At 45.5% G+C, this 15289-nt stretch overlaps 1 protein-coding gene across 4 annotated transcripts in view; it reads left to right on the top strand.

Annotated features, from left to right (window-relative positions):
* Positions 1 to 14579: 14579 nt before the first annotated feature.
* RGMA (repulsive guidance molecule family member a) overlaps positions 14580 to 15289 on the top strand; it is a 30711-nt gene continuing 30001 nt past the window's right edge. The window contains exon 1 of one of the 4 annotated variants that reach the window (XM_011978384.1): positions 14580 to 14848. In XM_011978384.1, the coding sequence (XP_011833774.1) occupies positions 14811 to 14848 (38 nt within the window). In that variant the 5' untranslated portion in view covers positions 14580 to 14810. The other 3 variants (XM_011978385.1, XM_011978386.1, XM_011978383.1) reach the window with 3 other exon arrangements.

Genomic DNA, 15289 nt, shown 5'->3' with positions numbered 1-15289 from the left:
GGCTGTCCTGCCGTGAACCCCCAAAAGGTCGCGTCCCGGCGACCCTTTGCCTGGGCGCGTCGGCGTACGGGAAAGTGTGGACCTTGGGTTGAGGGATGCCCGTTGCCAAGTCGCCCCGGCGTTCCTAAGTGGATGGGTGGGCGCTGCGACGATTCAGCGCCGGCTCGCGCCGCAGCTTAACCCAGGGGTAGAAGCCCGGGCAACGAGACAGGTGTATTTAATGGGAGGGCCGGTGTGGGGGACGCTCGTGTGCAATTGGGAATTGTATCTTATTAATGTAATTGTATTAGACTTGCTCAGAGTTGGAATCAGTTCTCCCAGATTGAGATTTTAATGGGAGCCTGTGAGCTGCTATTATGTGGTGTGGTTTTGGGAGGTGTTGGGTTGTATTTATTTTATAAATTCGGTGTCTTGCGGGCGGAGTAGGGGAAGTAGCGCCATCTAGCGGAAGTGGTGAGCTGTGCATTCCTCTTAGGCTGCGAAGTTGTGTGTTCTCAAAGGAGTCTCCTGCGCAAGGTGGAGAGGTGGGAACCAGCCCTCGCCTCCAGGCTAGAGGCTACAGTAGCTCTTTCGAGTATCAACGGTACCAGGGAGAAACCCCGACGTCCCATGCTCAGCACATTGAGCTCAGAGGACGAAATTACGGGTCGTGTTGAGTGGCAAGCTGTCACCTGAGGGAGCTCCATCACCTTCTCCACCTGGTTTTAGACTCTTCCAGCAAAAACGTAACATAAAATGTTAACTGCTGCAAGAAGATGCCCCTTCCTTAGGCATCTGTTGCAGAGATCTTGAAAATCAATTCACAACCCTCTCTTCTCCTGTGCATCACAAACAGGTGATTTCTTGTGTGGATTTTGAGCCATGACCCCTGGGAAGGAGAGTAACTGTGCTCCGAAGGGCAGCAGGAGGAGAACTGGGAGAGGGCCTCCTGCCCGTCTGTACAGGAACAGAATAGTGAACCCAAACTGGCTTTTTTTTTTTTTTTTTTTTTTTGCACATACAAAGAAGGGGTTTCTTGCTGTTACCACAGCAAGTGACAAGCAAGCCCCCTTTACAGGGACATGATCTCCAGTTAACAACTGGGGCAGACGTGGCTGGATGGCAAGTCCTGCAGACAAAGGCTCTGTCTGGGTGGGGCACCCACACATCCAGGGCGGGCTGCACGTTCTCTGTGGCTGGTTTTTGCTGCCACCTTCCAGGCCAGATAATATATTATCAGTGAGCTGAGTTCACCCTATTCTGAAGGGCACCCTGGCCCCTTGTAGAGCAGTGTAGTGGTCTACTGTAGTACCCCCTTGAGACTCTCTGGGATGTGATAGTAGTGAAAGAGGTCTTAGCCTCCTTTTTTCAAACATCCTGGTTCCATTATTTCCCTCCCAGGTGTCAAACAGGTGCTTACACTCTCCAATAGACATAAGAAATGGTGGGTGGCTGGTCTGCCCCCTCATGCTGTCTCAAACTGTGTCTTCGTTGGCAGGTATTTATTTCATCATGAGACTTGTGAACAAACAGGATCTTAGAAGAGCTTGGCATCTCGTTCAAGGAGAGCACCTTTGACTTTTGCTAAGAAATCTCTGTCTGCTTTCTCTTTTTACAAACCTCTCCCAAGGTACGACTTGCTGCTTCCCAGTGTATGTAATAATAGAGAATGAAGGCACAAGAATCTCCTGTTTAATACAGTTCCTTGCTCTTCGGCAGCCCTGTGAGAAGCCAAACACAAGAATTCTTAGATGAGCAGTTGCAAAATGAAATAAATAGGGACTGAGCATCCCTGACATTGGGACAGGGAGTTTTTCAGCCATTCTCCCAGGGATGCTTGCTGCTCCCAGGAAGCAGGCAGGAACGGGTGCTGGTATTTTCAGTTTCTCAGAAGAAACTGATGGCCAGAAAGCAGAAGGGATATGGCCAGGGTTCTGTGTTTCTAAAGTGCTTTTTTCCCCCTGCAACCTTGCTACCAAATGACTTAAGTTCTAGCGCTTGTTTTTACCAAGTATGGCTGCAAAATTTGTTCCTGCCTTGAAGCATGCAGTATAGACATGAAAGAAGGCATGGTCACCAATCCATCAAGAAGCCTGCCATCCAGGGAAAGAGGCAGGACGTATCCGAGTGCAATTGAGCAAAAACATACAAGGATTATCAGAAAGCAGTGCAGGCTAATTGGAATCTGTTAGTTCTGTGAAATGAAATGACACTACTCCTTACAGGTAATTATTCTAGAACTTGACTTATAATATCCCAAAGGTAAGTTTACTTAACTTTTAAGTGTCTGTGGTGTTCCTGTGGCTCTTTTAGGGAATGACTTTGCTTCTATTATTTAGCCATTCAACAAACTTAACTGAACATAAATTTAACCTGAAGAAGGGAAGCTCCAGGTTTCCCCGCCTGTTTGGTATCTAGCCTATCCCAAAGACAGGCTCCTCTTTTTCTTATTTTGAGCAAATAACTGCTCAGTTTCAGCCTCTCTTCTCTTAGCAACAGAGCTATAAAGGAGCAATGAATAGGGCAGTGGAAAAAATTAAGGATTGCCTTACTCAAGTATGCATACAAGGCCAGGCAGAAGTCAGTTTCCTTGGTGACAGATGAACAAATGAACTGTATTGAAAGGATACCCAGTTTCTTAGCCAGGTCTGTCCTGTGAGCAGAAGTGCTATATCATGTTAGAACCCAGGGGTCAGGAGGCAAGAATGCCTTAGTGAGGTGTGAAACTTTACAATTCTTAGGGCAGGAAGAAGAAGGAATTTTCAAATTGGGGCAGAAATTGACAAAATAAATGCAAATGACTTTTGTAACCTCCTATAAAAATTTTTAAGTCACTGGTAACTGACTAACATAAAAATGTACTATGTACCTACCCAACTTATGAAATGATTATGTCCAAATTACTACAGTAAATAATGGAAGTATAGCAAACACTTTATGCAGAGAGTGACTACAGAATTGCTGGTTGGATTTACTTTTTTCATTTTTCAATTGCTTGTTTAAAGCAGTGCTACAAGATGAAAAACTTTCAGAAAGCAAAATACTCGATTTGCCAGAGCCTGAAAATTAGGCAGAAAGTTTAAAGACTCTGTCAACTATCTGGTCAAAGGAGGCCAATTCCCATAGGTACTGTGTCCTCTGTGGGGCAAAACAGAGATCAGCGGGTGTGAGTAAAAATGCCTCAAAATTCATTGACTTCTGTCTTGGCAGGACGTTTTAGTAGTTACCATCTGTTGTGGCTTCTCCTTATATTTCATTTTTTCATCTTCATGGACTCTAAGATCAAGGTCTTTGTAGCAGCTTGCCCTGACTGACAGGAAGAGTTTGCTCTGTTTCCTGGTAGTGTTCCATTCTTCTGTCCTTGTAAACAGAGATATTCTGCCTAATATCTCAGTAAGAATTTTGGTAACTATTTTATTTTTGAAGATGGATGCAACCCATTTTTATCCTCTCTAGGTATGTTGAAGGATTTTCTCCTTGATGTCTTTAAACAAGATTAGGTGGAAGCATGCAACATACATATACCTACCCCTGAAGGCCCCTACACATCCCTCACATGACTAGTATTGTCAGCCACAGTGCATACTCTTCTTTAGGATTCACTCCACTATTAGACTTTCATACCTTTCTCAACTCATCTGCACCATGTGTCTCTCCTCTCCAGATTGTCTATTCAAAATCCCTGAGATAGCCAGGCATGGTGGCTCACTCCTGTAATCCCAGCACTTTGGGAGGCCAAGGCGGGCAGATCACTTGAGGTCAGGAGTTCAAGACCAGCCTGGCCAACATGGTGAATCCCCATCTCTACTAAAAGTGTAAAAACTGGCCGGGTGTGGTGGCACATGACTGTAGTCCCAGCTACTCCGGTGGCTGAGAGAGGAGAATCACTTGAACCCAGGAGGCAGAGGTTGCACTGAACCAAGATCGTGCTACTGCACTCCAGCCTGGGCAACACAGCCAGACTCCATCTCCAAAAAAAAAAAAAACAAACCTTGAGATCTGATTGTTTGAGGTGCTTTCACAAAGTTTGGTTCTCTCTATCGAAGTCTGACCCACTTATAAGCTTGTAAGAATAGAAGACCTTGCTGATGAATTTTGCCTTGCAGGAATACCATTCTACCTGTTCAAATGCTCGTCTAAAAGAGGCTTGCTCAAAAACGTCTCCTGGACAAATGCTGGGGCCCTCTCAGTCACTTAGAAATGTGCTGCCAGTGTGCATTTTCAGCACTGACAGTGGCAGCCTGAAGAACAGATTGCCCTCGCAAGAACATAACCACTGAACTCTCTCTTCTTCCACACAGGGTTTTTTCTGGTTGTCAGAGCACACAGAAATGCCCGTTTCATTCTTAGAATCATAAAAAGTTACAGGGTTTCCTCAAAATAATTGGTACCTTGAAAATAATAATTAACATTTGTTTGGAAGTTTTGGTGTCTAATGTGCTTTCATTTACATTTTGGTTTAATATCCTTTATGGAAAGAGGTAAAGCATAAATAATAAATAGATTTTTTTGTGCAATTGCATTTTCCCATGTGAGCTCCCATTTATTGATACAAGGGAAGCAAAGCAAAAAGAGAAGCAAAGCAAAAAGGAGAAGCAAAGCTTAGAGGCTGGGCTTACCTGTAGACATTATGAAGTTCATGATGGCATTCCCTCACAGGTCCAACCCTGCTAATAACTCCTCACTGCTGAATTTGGACAGGTCATTTTTGCCTCTGAACGTGAGGCTCCTGTGAGTTTATTTTGTTTTATATTTATTTTGTCATATATCAGTCAGTGCAACTAAAATAGTCTGACATTCAGATTTCAGAACACTGATTTCAAAATGCTTCTCTTGGCTGGGCGTGGTGGCTCACATTTATCATTCCAGCACTTTGGGAGGCCGAGGATGGCTGACTGTTTGAGCTCAGGAGTTCGAGACCAGCCTGGCCAACATGGTGAAACCTGGTCTCTACTAAAAATACAAACATTAGCCAGACGTGGTGGCATGCACCTGTGGTCCCAGCTACTTGAGGGACTGAGGTGGGAGGATCGCTTGAACCTTGGAGGTGGAGGTTGCAGCGAGCAATGACCATGCCATTGCACTCCAGCCTGGATGATAGAATAAGACCTTGTCTTAAAAAAAAAAAAAAAAAAAAAAAAAAAAAAAGCTTCTCTTGCTTTCCTGAAACACTTGGATTTGGTTTTGTCTCTTTGGGTATTCCAAGATCATATGACAAAAAAAGCTAACTGCCACCACCTTCTTCCATGCTATGAGGGTTTTAAGTTTGTATTATTTCTCTCTGATAAGGAGCATTTTGAGCAAGTAGATCCCTAAGCTCCAGGTTCTTTTCTCATTTCTTCATGAGAAATGAAGCTCCAGGTTCTTTACTCATTTCTTCATGAGTAAATGGATGCTGTTAGCAGGGTCTACTGACTTCAGGCCTGGTGGAGAACATACTGGCCCTGTGAGCCTCAGCCAGGAGTCAGCAAGAGCAAGGCAAACCTAAGCCAAGATGGTGCGCAGGCCCTCCCTTTCTGGGTCAGTGACCAATCTCTAAAGGCAGAAGCCCATCTGGCTTAAAACTTTAGATGTTCTGTGAGTGGCTTGTGGACTGAAAGAACTCCAATAAATTGATACTGTAGGTAGGTTTACCTAAATATCTTCCTGTTGTTAAGTAAATCTATTTAACTCGCATTCAAAGGCTAAGTCTAGGCATACGTGATCTAAAAAATGTCACCATCCAAAAGAAAGACAAAAAAATTCCATAATCTAATTATTTCAATTTCTGAAGTCTCTAGGATGGATGGGGGAGATTGTTCACGGAAATTTTTCTCTTCTTAAAACGTTTTTATATTTTTGTTAATGTCTGGAAAACAGTGTATCTCTAAACATATTCCCATTTCTAATGCATGATCCGTCATTGTACATGTGGGGCATATTATTGGACTGACAGAAATAAATAAACCATGAGTGAAGATGAGAAGCAGCTGTAGTTTGGTGGGAAAAACACTGCACTTGGCATCTCAAAACCTGGGTTTAAGCCTCTGCACGGCTACTTGTATTTATGGTCCTTAGACAAGACTTACAAATGAGTTTGTCTCATTTGTGAAATGGAAACGGCTGTGCCCATTGCATAGTTAAGAGGACAACACTGTGATTATATGGGGGAGCTTTTTCTATTAGGTGCTCATTAGGCCTCGAGTATAACTGAAATGAACTTAAAACCCACCTAGAAGTCAAGGTTATCCATGAGTCCTTGCAGAATTCTGCAGAGCTCCCCCAAGATCCTATACATACAAAGGCTCTAGCAGAATCTGGCACATAGTAGGTACTATTTTAATCCAAACAATAGTTCCTATCCATGATATAAAAAGAATATTGGCAACTACTTATCAACACTTACTCTATGCCAGGCATCTGTTCTAAGTGGGTTATTACTGTATTAACTCATTTAATCCTCACAACAGTCTTTTGATTGATCTGCAAATATATCCCTATCTTACAGATGAAATAACTGAGATCTAGAAAGTCTGTGTTCAGACTGCATGTTCTTGGCCCAGCATACTGTATTACCTCTGTAATGTAAAGTGAAGAAATTCCCTTAGCCTCTGACAGATTTAAGAAAGAAAAACAATGGTGGAAGAGAATGTCACATAAGGTGACACATTTGTTCTTCTTTCTGGATTGGCACTTTTCCCCACCTCCCATCAGCTGGGGATTGTCTCTATTTCAGCTTTGCTTAGCCATTCTAAACAGTGTTGAATTTGATGAACAACTTGGTTATCTGTTCCTATTGCTAAATGTCTATGGTATTTGTGCTTGGCACTAAATTATTCATTAATCCAAATACTCCAGCCTTCCGTTGGTTGAGAGAGAGACGCAGACTCACTGTCGGTTCAGACAGTTGCCATTTGGTGGATAAATGGTTCCAAGCCAGTTCTTCTCCCTAGAACTTACCGGAATGGGGAGACATAAGCGCTGTGTGGTCTGTTCTCTTTTATGGGAACCTAGTATGTCTTGTGTATGCATACCCAAAAGCTGCTTTCAAACCTCAGGCGGTTGCTAAATGTTTCTAAGGTGTGGTTTCAGGTATACCATAGTATTGTTGGGGATTATTGCTGAATTTCATGCTGACATTAAAACATACAAATGTCACTCTTCAAATGACATTTCCTACGTGCTTGGCCACATTTTCACTTGGGGACTTTAGAAGTGTTACAGATGAGGCCTCAGAATGACTCCTCACAATCAGGTGTGGGCAAGGCTAGTTAGTTACAGAGCCAGTATCAATTCACTGGATCCCTGGACACAGGACTCTGGAGCTTGGAGATCTCCTGGGGCAGCCAGGCTGTGATTCTGCAGATTGAGAAGCTGAGGGGCCGAAGATAGGACAGGGCATGCTGCCACACAGTTGGAGTTAAGACCACCCCAAATCCCAGGTCTCTGTCTTTCCCCATATTCACTGGCAGTGTCTTGAAGCTTTCCATCTCCACACTGACAATTAAGCAGTTCATAAATACTGTTGCTTTTGTACTGGGTTTTGCAGGCAGAAGAATGTGCAGACTTGGAGACCAGATAGTAGGTGTGATAGGAAGTCTCAGACAAGAGTTTTAAGAAGAAAGCGGTGGTCAGGGGGAGACTTTCATTAAGAAAGTGTAGTTATACCCCAGTTTATAGTCCCAGTAAGAAGAAATGGGAGAAGTAGGGAGAAAAGAAACATGACTGCTCCAGGAGGTTACTGAGAATACGGGAAGTCAAGAAGGACAGGTATGAAAGAAGGAAAGAGGGTCACATCCAAATACCACAGAAAGGCGGCCATGGAAACTGCTGGCCGACCAGCAAGAAGGCTCCAGCCCAGCCCAGCCTGAACTGAGCCTGGGGCAGCAGAGGTCAAAAGGAGCACAGAGAGAGTCCTTGCTTCTGTTCAGAGCAAGAGGATGGAGTAGGGTTAGTAGAGGCAGAGAGAAAATGAAAAGCCCCATGCCTGAGGAGCAGCTGTGATCTCATCAGAGGTGACCTGGCAGCTGGGAGTCACCGAGACCTGCCCAAACCTCACTCTGTCACCAAGCCTGCTGGGTGACCTCAAGCAGGTTACTTACCTTCTGCAGTGTAAGTTTGGGTGAATGTGCCAAAAACCCCATCTCCACAAAAAAATACCAAAGAATGACCCAGGCATGGTGGCATGTGCACCTGTGGTCCCAGCCACTCAGGAGGCTGAGGAGGAAGGATCGCTTGAACCCAGGAGGTTGAGGCAGCAGTGAGCCATGATCGTGCCACGCTACTCCAGCCTGGGCAACAGAGCAAGACTTTGTCTCAAAAAAAAAAAATTAAAAACCCATTAAAATATTGGAATAAAATCCAGTACTTGGTAATATTTGGTAATTTTTTAATTAAAAATTTTAGTTTAATTTTTAAATGAAAAATTTTAATTTTGGTAAAATTTTTAAATTTTTGGTAGTTTTGTTTTTCTTGGTAATTATGTCTTAATTACCAAGAATAAAGTCCCTCATGGTGAGGGAAGCAGCATCAAAGCTCAGGTGATATTCTTTGTACAGAGAGAAAGGAAGCCTCAGATAATGAAGATGGCAGCAACATCCTTGTAGCCAAAATGTGCAGCGGTCCTTCCATGTGACGCCTGTATCCACAGGCATGCACACTGTGCCTCCTTCCCACAAGGGGAGTCCACCCTACCTGAGAAGGGTCTTTATTTATTTATTTATTATTTATTATTTATTTATTTTTGCAACAGTCTCACTCTGTTGCCCAGGCTGGAGTACAGTTGCAGGATCTCTGCTCACTGCAACCTCCGCCTCCTGGGTTCAAGTGATTCTCCTGCCTCAGCCTCTGAAGTAGCTGGGGTTACAGGTGCCCACCACCATGCCTGGCTAATTATTGTATTTTTAGTAAAAAGGGGGTTTCACCACATTGGCCAGGCTGGTCTCAAACTCCTGACATCAGGTTATCCGCCTGCCTCGGCCTCCCAAAATGCTGGGATTACAGGTGTGAGCCACCGCACCCGGTCAGAAGGGTCATTTTAAATAGCCACTTTTGCAGAATAGATACTAAAAAGTATTATGGTAAAGCACACTTTATAAAGTCTCAGCTAGCTGAACGAAGCACAATATGTTTTCTAAAAAGAACATGAAACCCAACCAATCTATTAACATTCTTTAAGGAGTCAGAAACAGGCCTGGAGACAAGGGAGAAACCCAGGATGAATTCTGTTTAGACTTTAAAAATTCCTTCTGACAAAGTTCCACCCCAAAGGTCATTTACAATAGTAAGTCTCTCCAGCATGTGCGGGGAAATTGCCATGGATCAAAATTATCCTTAGAGACAAGAAATAAAAAATAGGATAAACAGGTACTTTTCTGGATGAAGAATTATTAACAGTGAGGATCCCCCAGGATCGCGGGTACACCCAGACTTAGTTTAAATTTACATGGATTATCTGAAGGAGACAAAGCTCAGATGGTTCCAGGCTTTGGGATGAAATGAAGGCTATGCAGAGATGGCAAACAAATGGTGATTAACTGCAGGATGAGCTTAGGAGTTAGCAAGAACATGCATATTAAGCTTTGCAGGCGCAAGTCTGTTAATGCATTTATGAGAACATAATCCAAATTACAAGAAAATGGACTTTGTCCAGTCTGTTTATAGCCACAGAAGAGGATCCTTGGGGTCTTTGCAAAATGTTTGTTTGCTACAGGCCACTCAGGACCAAGTGTTCAGAAAATGCTAAAATACTATCAGAAATGATATTGGAAAACAAGCGAAAAATAGTATTCTACCTGGGCTCTACCCAAACCTGGCAGTTTGTGTTCTCTTCCCCTTGAGAAAAATATCTCAGAACTGCAGAAGGTGAGCAATGTCATCACCTGAAGTTCTTCGTAAGAGGCCGGGCTGCTTTGTACCTTAAGAGTTTTAGTGTGGAAAGATGAAGCCAGAAAGGTGATATGATCAAAGTCTATAAAACCTTGAAGGTTATGGAGAGAGAGAACAAGTACTGATTCATCAAATCTGAGATGACCAGACCCCAGGGTGGCCGTTAAAATTTGAAAGAGGAATTTGAGGGATAAATTAAAAATAAGGATCTGTTCCCATACTCTGAGCTGTAAATTGAAGCAACTCAGTTCCTCAAGACATGGTCTGGACAAACATTTTTTAGGACATGGGGGAATGAGCGGTTGGTTACTCAAGAAATGTCAAATTTTTGGTCAGTAAGTGAATGGTGGATTAAGAGCCGTTGGTAACATATCCCTATGCTTGAGAGGTTGGCAACAATACCTGGGACCAGTGTTGGGTCATTTCCTCCATATTAGACAGGGATCTGTTAGTGAGAGAAATCTAGATCAAACTAGTTTCAGCAAAATAAGGAATTTTTCTCAGCTTCCATAGCTGGAAGAGGTACTAGAGTAGTTCACAAGAGCTCAGGAAAGAGCTGCAAGGGAGTCACGTGCTGAAGAGTGGCTTGGGGAGGGTTAGCCTAAATAAAATCTTCATCACTCCCCAAAAAGCTCACCTGATAAAATACAACTTAAGTAAAAACAAAATGTCAGCTGGGCGCAGCGGCTCCTATCTAGAATCCCAGCACTTTGTGAGGCAGAGACAGGCAGATTACTTGAGCCCAGGAGTTTGAGGCCAGCCTGGCTAACATGGTGAAACCCTGTCTCTAAAAGAGACAAAATTTGGCTGGGTGTGGTAGCACATGCCTGTAATCCCAGCTGCTCGGGAGGCTGAGACACAAGAATTGCTTGAACCCAGGAGGCGGAGGTTGCAGTGAGCCGAGATCGTACCATTGCGCTCCAGCCTCCTGGGCGACAGGGCAGCGCGCGCGCGGGCGCGCGCACGCACACACACACACACACACACACTATGTCAGGTCCTCAAATGCCGCCTCAACTACTAACACTCGTAAACACTCACCCTCCCACAAGATTGCTGTTGGAATTGGATCAGAACTGAAGCTGCTTCTGTAGCAACAATCTCAAGAAAGGTTCTGATTGGTCCAGCTCGAGTCACTTGCAATCACTGTTTTATTGAAAGTAATTGTTAGGTTATATGTCTTGCCTTGACTTTAATCCCAAGGGGCAGAAACTGACTGACCTGGGTCTTTTGTGCACCTGCCAGCAGCAAGGAGGACACGGGCCCAAGACTGGTAGAACTTACAAACCCAGCTATTCCCCTAGACATGAGTCACCTAGGGGAGCTCCTTAAAAATGCTGATGCCCAGGCTCTACCCCCCAGAGATTCAGATTTCGCTAATTTGGAGTAGGGCCTGGACAACTCTAATCTTTTTACATCTCCCACAGTGGTCTCCCAAAAGAATAAATCCCTCCCCCTCTTGAGGCTTTCGGTTGGGCTCCCGGGTGCTTCACAGGCTCCCCCAAGCTCTTTGCTCTGTTTCTCCAGCTTCACCTCTTCCTTCTACAGCTGCACTTCAGCCTTTGCAGATCCTCAGGCAAAACACACCTTGTTCTGGCATGCTGGGTGTTCCTTCTGCCTGGAGTTTTCTCCCTGCCATCCCCTCCCTTGCCCATCAACTCCCCCGGCACACTCCTACACTGGGAAAGCTTCTTTCCCCTCCCTGCACCCCAAACTGGGCTGGAGGCCCCTGGCACCTGTGTTCTGTGTCTCCCCTGTCAGAGTCTGTATTATGCTTTATTGAAAGTGATTGTTAAGTAATCTGTCTCGCCTTGACTTTAAGCCCGGTGCGGACTTGCTCACCACCATTGGAATGAATGGCACACACAGCACGCCAAGCATGGAGTTCAGCATGCTTGGCTTGGCATTTATTAGCCATTTATTGGGTGAGTGCTTAAGCGTTCCCAGCCTCAGTTTCTTCATCTGCAAAATGAGGATGATAATAGAACCTTCCTTAGCTAAAAGTTTCTAGAAATGTAAAGTACTTAGCTGGCACCTGACACAATGTAAAAATACGTCAAAATGTTAGCCATTATTTTGAAAGACACCACCTTTTTTGGTAAAGGTCATTCACTCCTCACCTCTCCTTTAGCACTCATTTTTCTCTATTATCTGTTTCTACCAGCAGTTCAGAAATAGGGACTGTCTTATTTATCCCCCAAGGTCTAGCCTGCCTCAGGTCCTGAATATATATTTGTTGACTGATGACTCAGGCCCTAGATTTGAGAACGCTCTGTTCATACCCAGAAGCAGGCAAAGGTGGAGCCCCTGACTGTCACTGCCCCTGAGAGGGCTTCAGCGGGATGCAGAACCCTTCCTTTCAGAAGCCCCTTGACCCCTTCCCCCGCATCAAATAGCTACCCCCCACGTGGAGAGGGAGAGAAGGTGGAGGGGGTTGCTCAGGATTGGGGCCTCCACAGTCAGGGCTGAAGAAAGCGAGCAAGAGCCATGCATGAGAGTGTCTCTATCCCCAGGTCTAAGCTATAGCCTAGGGGACACCACATACTTGGTTAGACTCTATGGGGCTATGTGTTTGAAGTCAACTACACTTTTGAGTTAAATGAGTTTCTATGGCAAACAGAGTGCTGAGTTCTCAAATCTAACGTTTTAGGAATTTTTTATTCCTGCAGAGAGTTGGGGAGTTGTTTAAAAGTTGATTGGTTTAGCCAGTGTAGATAGATTCCTCAAGGTCAGCACAACCCCGTACTGCTCTAGTTGGGGCTAGATTTCTCATGATAGTCTAAACTGTGTGATGGCCAAGTCCCCACTTTGAAGATGTCCAAATTCAGCCTAAACATTTCTCCTCAAGAGAGGGGAGGAAAAAAAAAAAAAAAAAAGCCCTTTGCATCCCTTTCCCAAATTACTTGCTCATGCCGTAAGACTGGGGTCTCCTCCTAAAATGGCAGCCAATCCCCGTCCCCTAGCAGGGTTCCAGGGGACTGGAACTCCCATGACCTGGGGCTTCTTCCAAGTTCTATTCAGTTGTATTCTTGGAGTGACAATATTATCAGCCTGATCCTTACAGATGAAGAAACTGAAATGTAGAGGTTAAAAGTCCTGCTGCGAGAAGAACCAACTGAAAAAAAAAAAAAAAATTCTCAGGCTTTACAGCAAGCAAACTTCACTATGATTTTTACGGTTCTGATTCTGTATCCCCTGGGGGTTATCTCAGTTGCTTCTTTAGGATGGGGTTTATTATGTTGTACATATATCCTGATATGTCTGGATGAATCTTGTCTTTTTGAGGGGAGGGCAGAGAGCGGTTCTTTTTTTAGATATTGTTCCTAAAAAGGAATAAATGGATACACCTGTTTGTCAAAACACCTTTGCTTTTTGTGCAACTGCTTTATATTAACAATACTTAAAAAAAAAAAAAAAAAGTTTGGAAAAAAAAAACTACTGTATATAATGGAATTGCAGAATATGCTGCACAAGTATTTTATTTAGTTATCCTTGCTTTAAGAATTTTGGATGACATTTCCTGATGTGGGAGAAACTCCTTTTTTTTTTCTGCTTTTGTAACATAGTTGAAGATTTCTTTTTTCTGCTCCCATTGGGGGAAAGAAAAAAAAAGGCCTGCTGCGAAAAGTCCACTGCTGGGCAAGGGCAGCCCCAGAAGGGCATGATCTCTGGGCTTCTGCAGGCTGCATGGCCTCCCCTGGATCCTGAGCCCTGGTCTCTGACCTGGACATGCTGCAGCAGTGATGGTGGTTAATTACTGTCCAGGTGACTTGGAATGCCAGTGATCCCTTCTCATTAGCGAGAGACTCTAGAACTAGCTGGTGAAAGGCAGACTCTAGCAAATGGTGTTAATTAGTGGACCTCAGAGGTGAAAAGGCCACATGGTCACCTCTGTGCAGCCTGGCACAGTATCTGCTTAGCATGCCCTGGTGGCCGCTGGAATGGGCTGCCGTTCCATGATGCTGCAGAATAACTTGTTGGGTCGGGCCCCAGAACTGGCCAAGCTTGAAGAGAAGACCATTTTCGATGGTGGGCTTTCACTGGGAAAACCGTCGCATTTTGCAGAGTCATGCCTAAAATGAACCCTGGTTTGGGGGAAAAAACAATTAGAGCCTGTAGATCTGAGACCTAAATATTTTAGGGAAACACAGTGGTACCCCCACTGTAAAGAAGAGTTGTGTCTGGCGTTTCCACCTTGGGAAAGAGCAGCTTCATGTTGCCCTGTTGCACAGCTGGCTGAGGCATGGTCCCCTTGTGTACCTGTTTTGTGGAAGCCAGATTCATAATTCTTGCTGCTGGGGTTGTGTCTTCACAGACATAGGGCCTTCTGCCCTTCCTTCAAAGCTTGCTCCTCTCCACACCCACGACCTGGCAGCCAGAACCCCAAATGCAGCTGCAGCCCTGCAGCCTTGCAGCCTGTGTGGCCTTTGCAGCAAGTGAGGACTGTGATAGTGCTTAAGAGAAACATCTAAATTGGATAAAAACCCAGAGGTGTTTTTTCCCCGAAGAACCAGATGGGCAGGCTTAGGAGTGAGGTGAGGAGGGTGGTGGGAGGAATTGGTTTGACTAAAAACGCTTGCTCAGGACTATTTGTGTTTCATCCAAAAGATGTCTCTCGGGAAGTTACCAGTCCCTTAAATATCACAACGGCAGCAGAACTGCAGGGCCCAGGGAACCTTGGGAAGGAGATGTTTTTTTCCCAGAAAAATAAGCGACAGAGTTAGGAAAGGTCACCATCCTGAAGCCCTCCCAAGTGCAGCCTTGCGGGCCTCACAGAGAGCGCCAAACCGTCCGGCCCTGCGCGCGACGGGGACGGACATAGCCACATCTCTGGAGTAGCAGCTGTGTCAGGGTGGCAAGGTTAGGCCCGCAGGCCCTCAGTTCGGGGGCGCAGCCGGGGCAAGTCCTCAGGAAGCAGCGAGGTGCTTGAAGGGGGTGCTGGAGGCAGCCCAAGCCCAGTCAGGATGGGTGGCCCGGGGCCACGACGGGCGGGAACCTCGAGGTACGTTAGTAGCTGAGATGCAGAGAGCCAACCTGCCCAGACCTAGACAACTCGGAAGTGGATTTTTCAGCCTCCTACACCGGTGTCGCGTCTGAGTGCGACAGATGAGCCAGGGGGCGTCGGTGGCAGCTTGGGGTCGGCAGTCTGGTTGGAAAGTAGGGCTGAGATTTGTCTCCAAGCACGGTTTTCTACTTGGATTGGATATTTGTGGAGGGGAATAAGGAGGCGCCCTGCCTCCCTTATGCCCTGTGGGGCTTGGGCCTCCCAAGGGTGCAGGGCATGTTTTGCAAGGACAGCCGCGGGCTGGAGATGGCGCGAGGGTCGGAGAGCGTGGCGCTGCCTCTGATCTAGGGCCGTGGTTTTCCGAGGTCCTCAGGGCTTGCGCCGCAGCCGGGCAGCCTGAGTCCCCACCCGGCAGCCTCCCGCTACCTCGCCGGCCTC

Source organism: Mandrillus leucophaeus, unplaced genomic scaffold (genome assembly GCF_000951045.1).
Source record: "Mandrillus leucophaeus isolate KB7577 unplaced genomic scaffold, Mleu.le_1.0 Scaffold193, whole genome shotgun sequence".
In the NCBI taxonomy this organism is placed as follows: Eukaryota; Metazoa; Chordata; class Mammalia; order Primates; family Cercopithecidae; genus Mandrillus; species Mandrillus leucophaeus.
The sequence above is the reverse complement of the archived record's forward strand: the minus strand, read 5'-3'. Positions and strand labels throughout refer to the sequence as shown.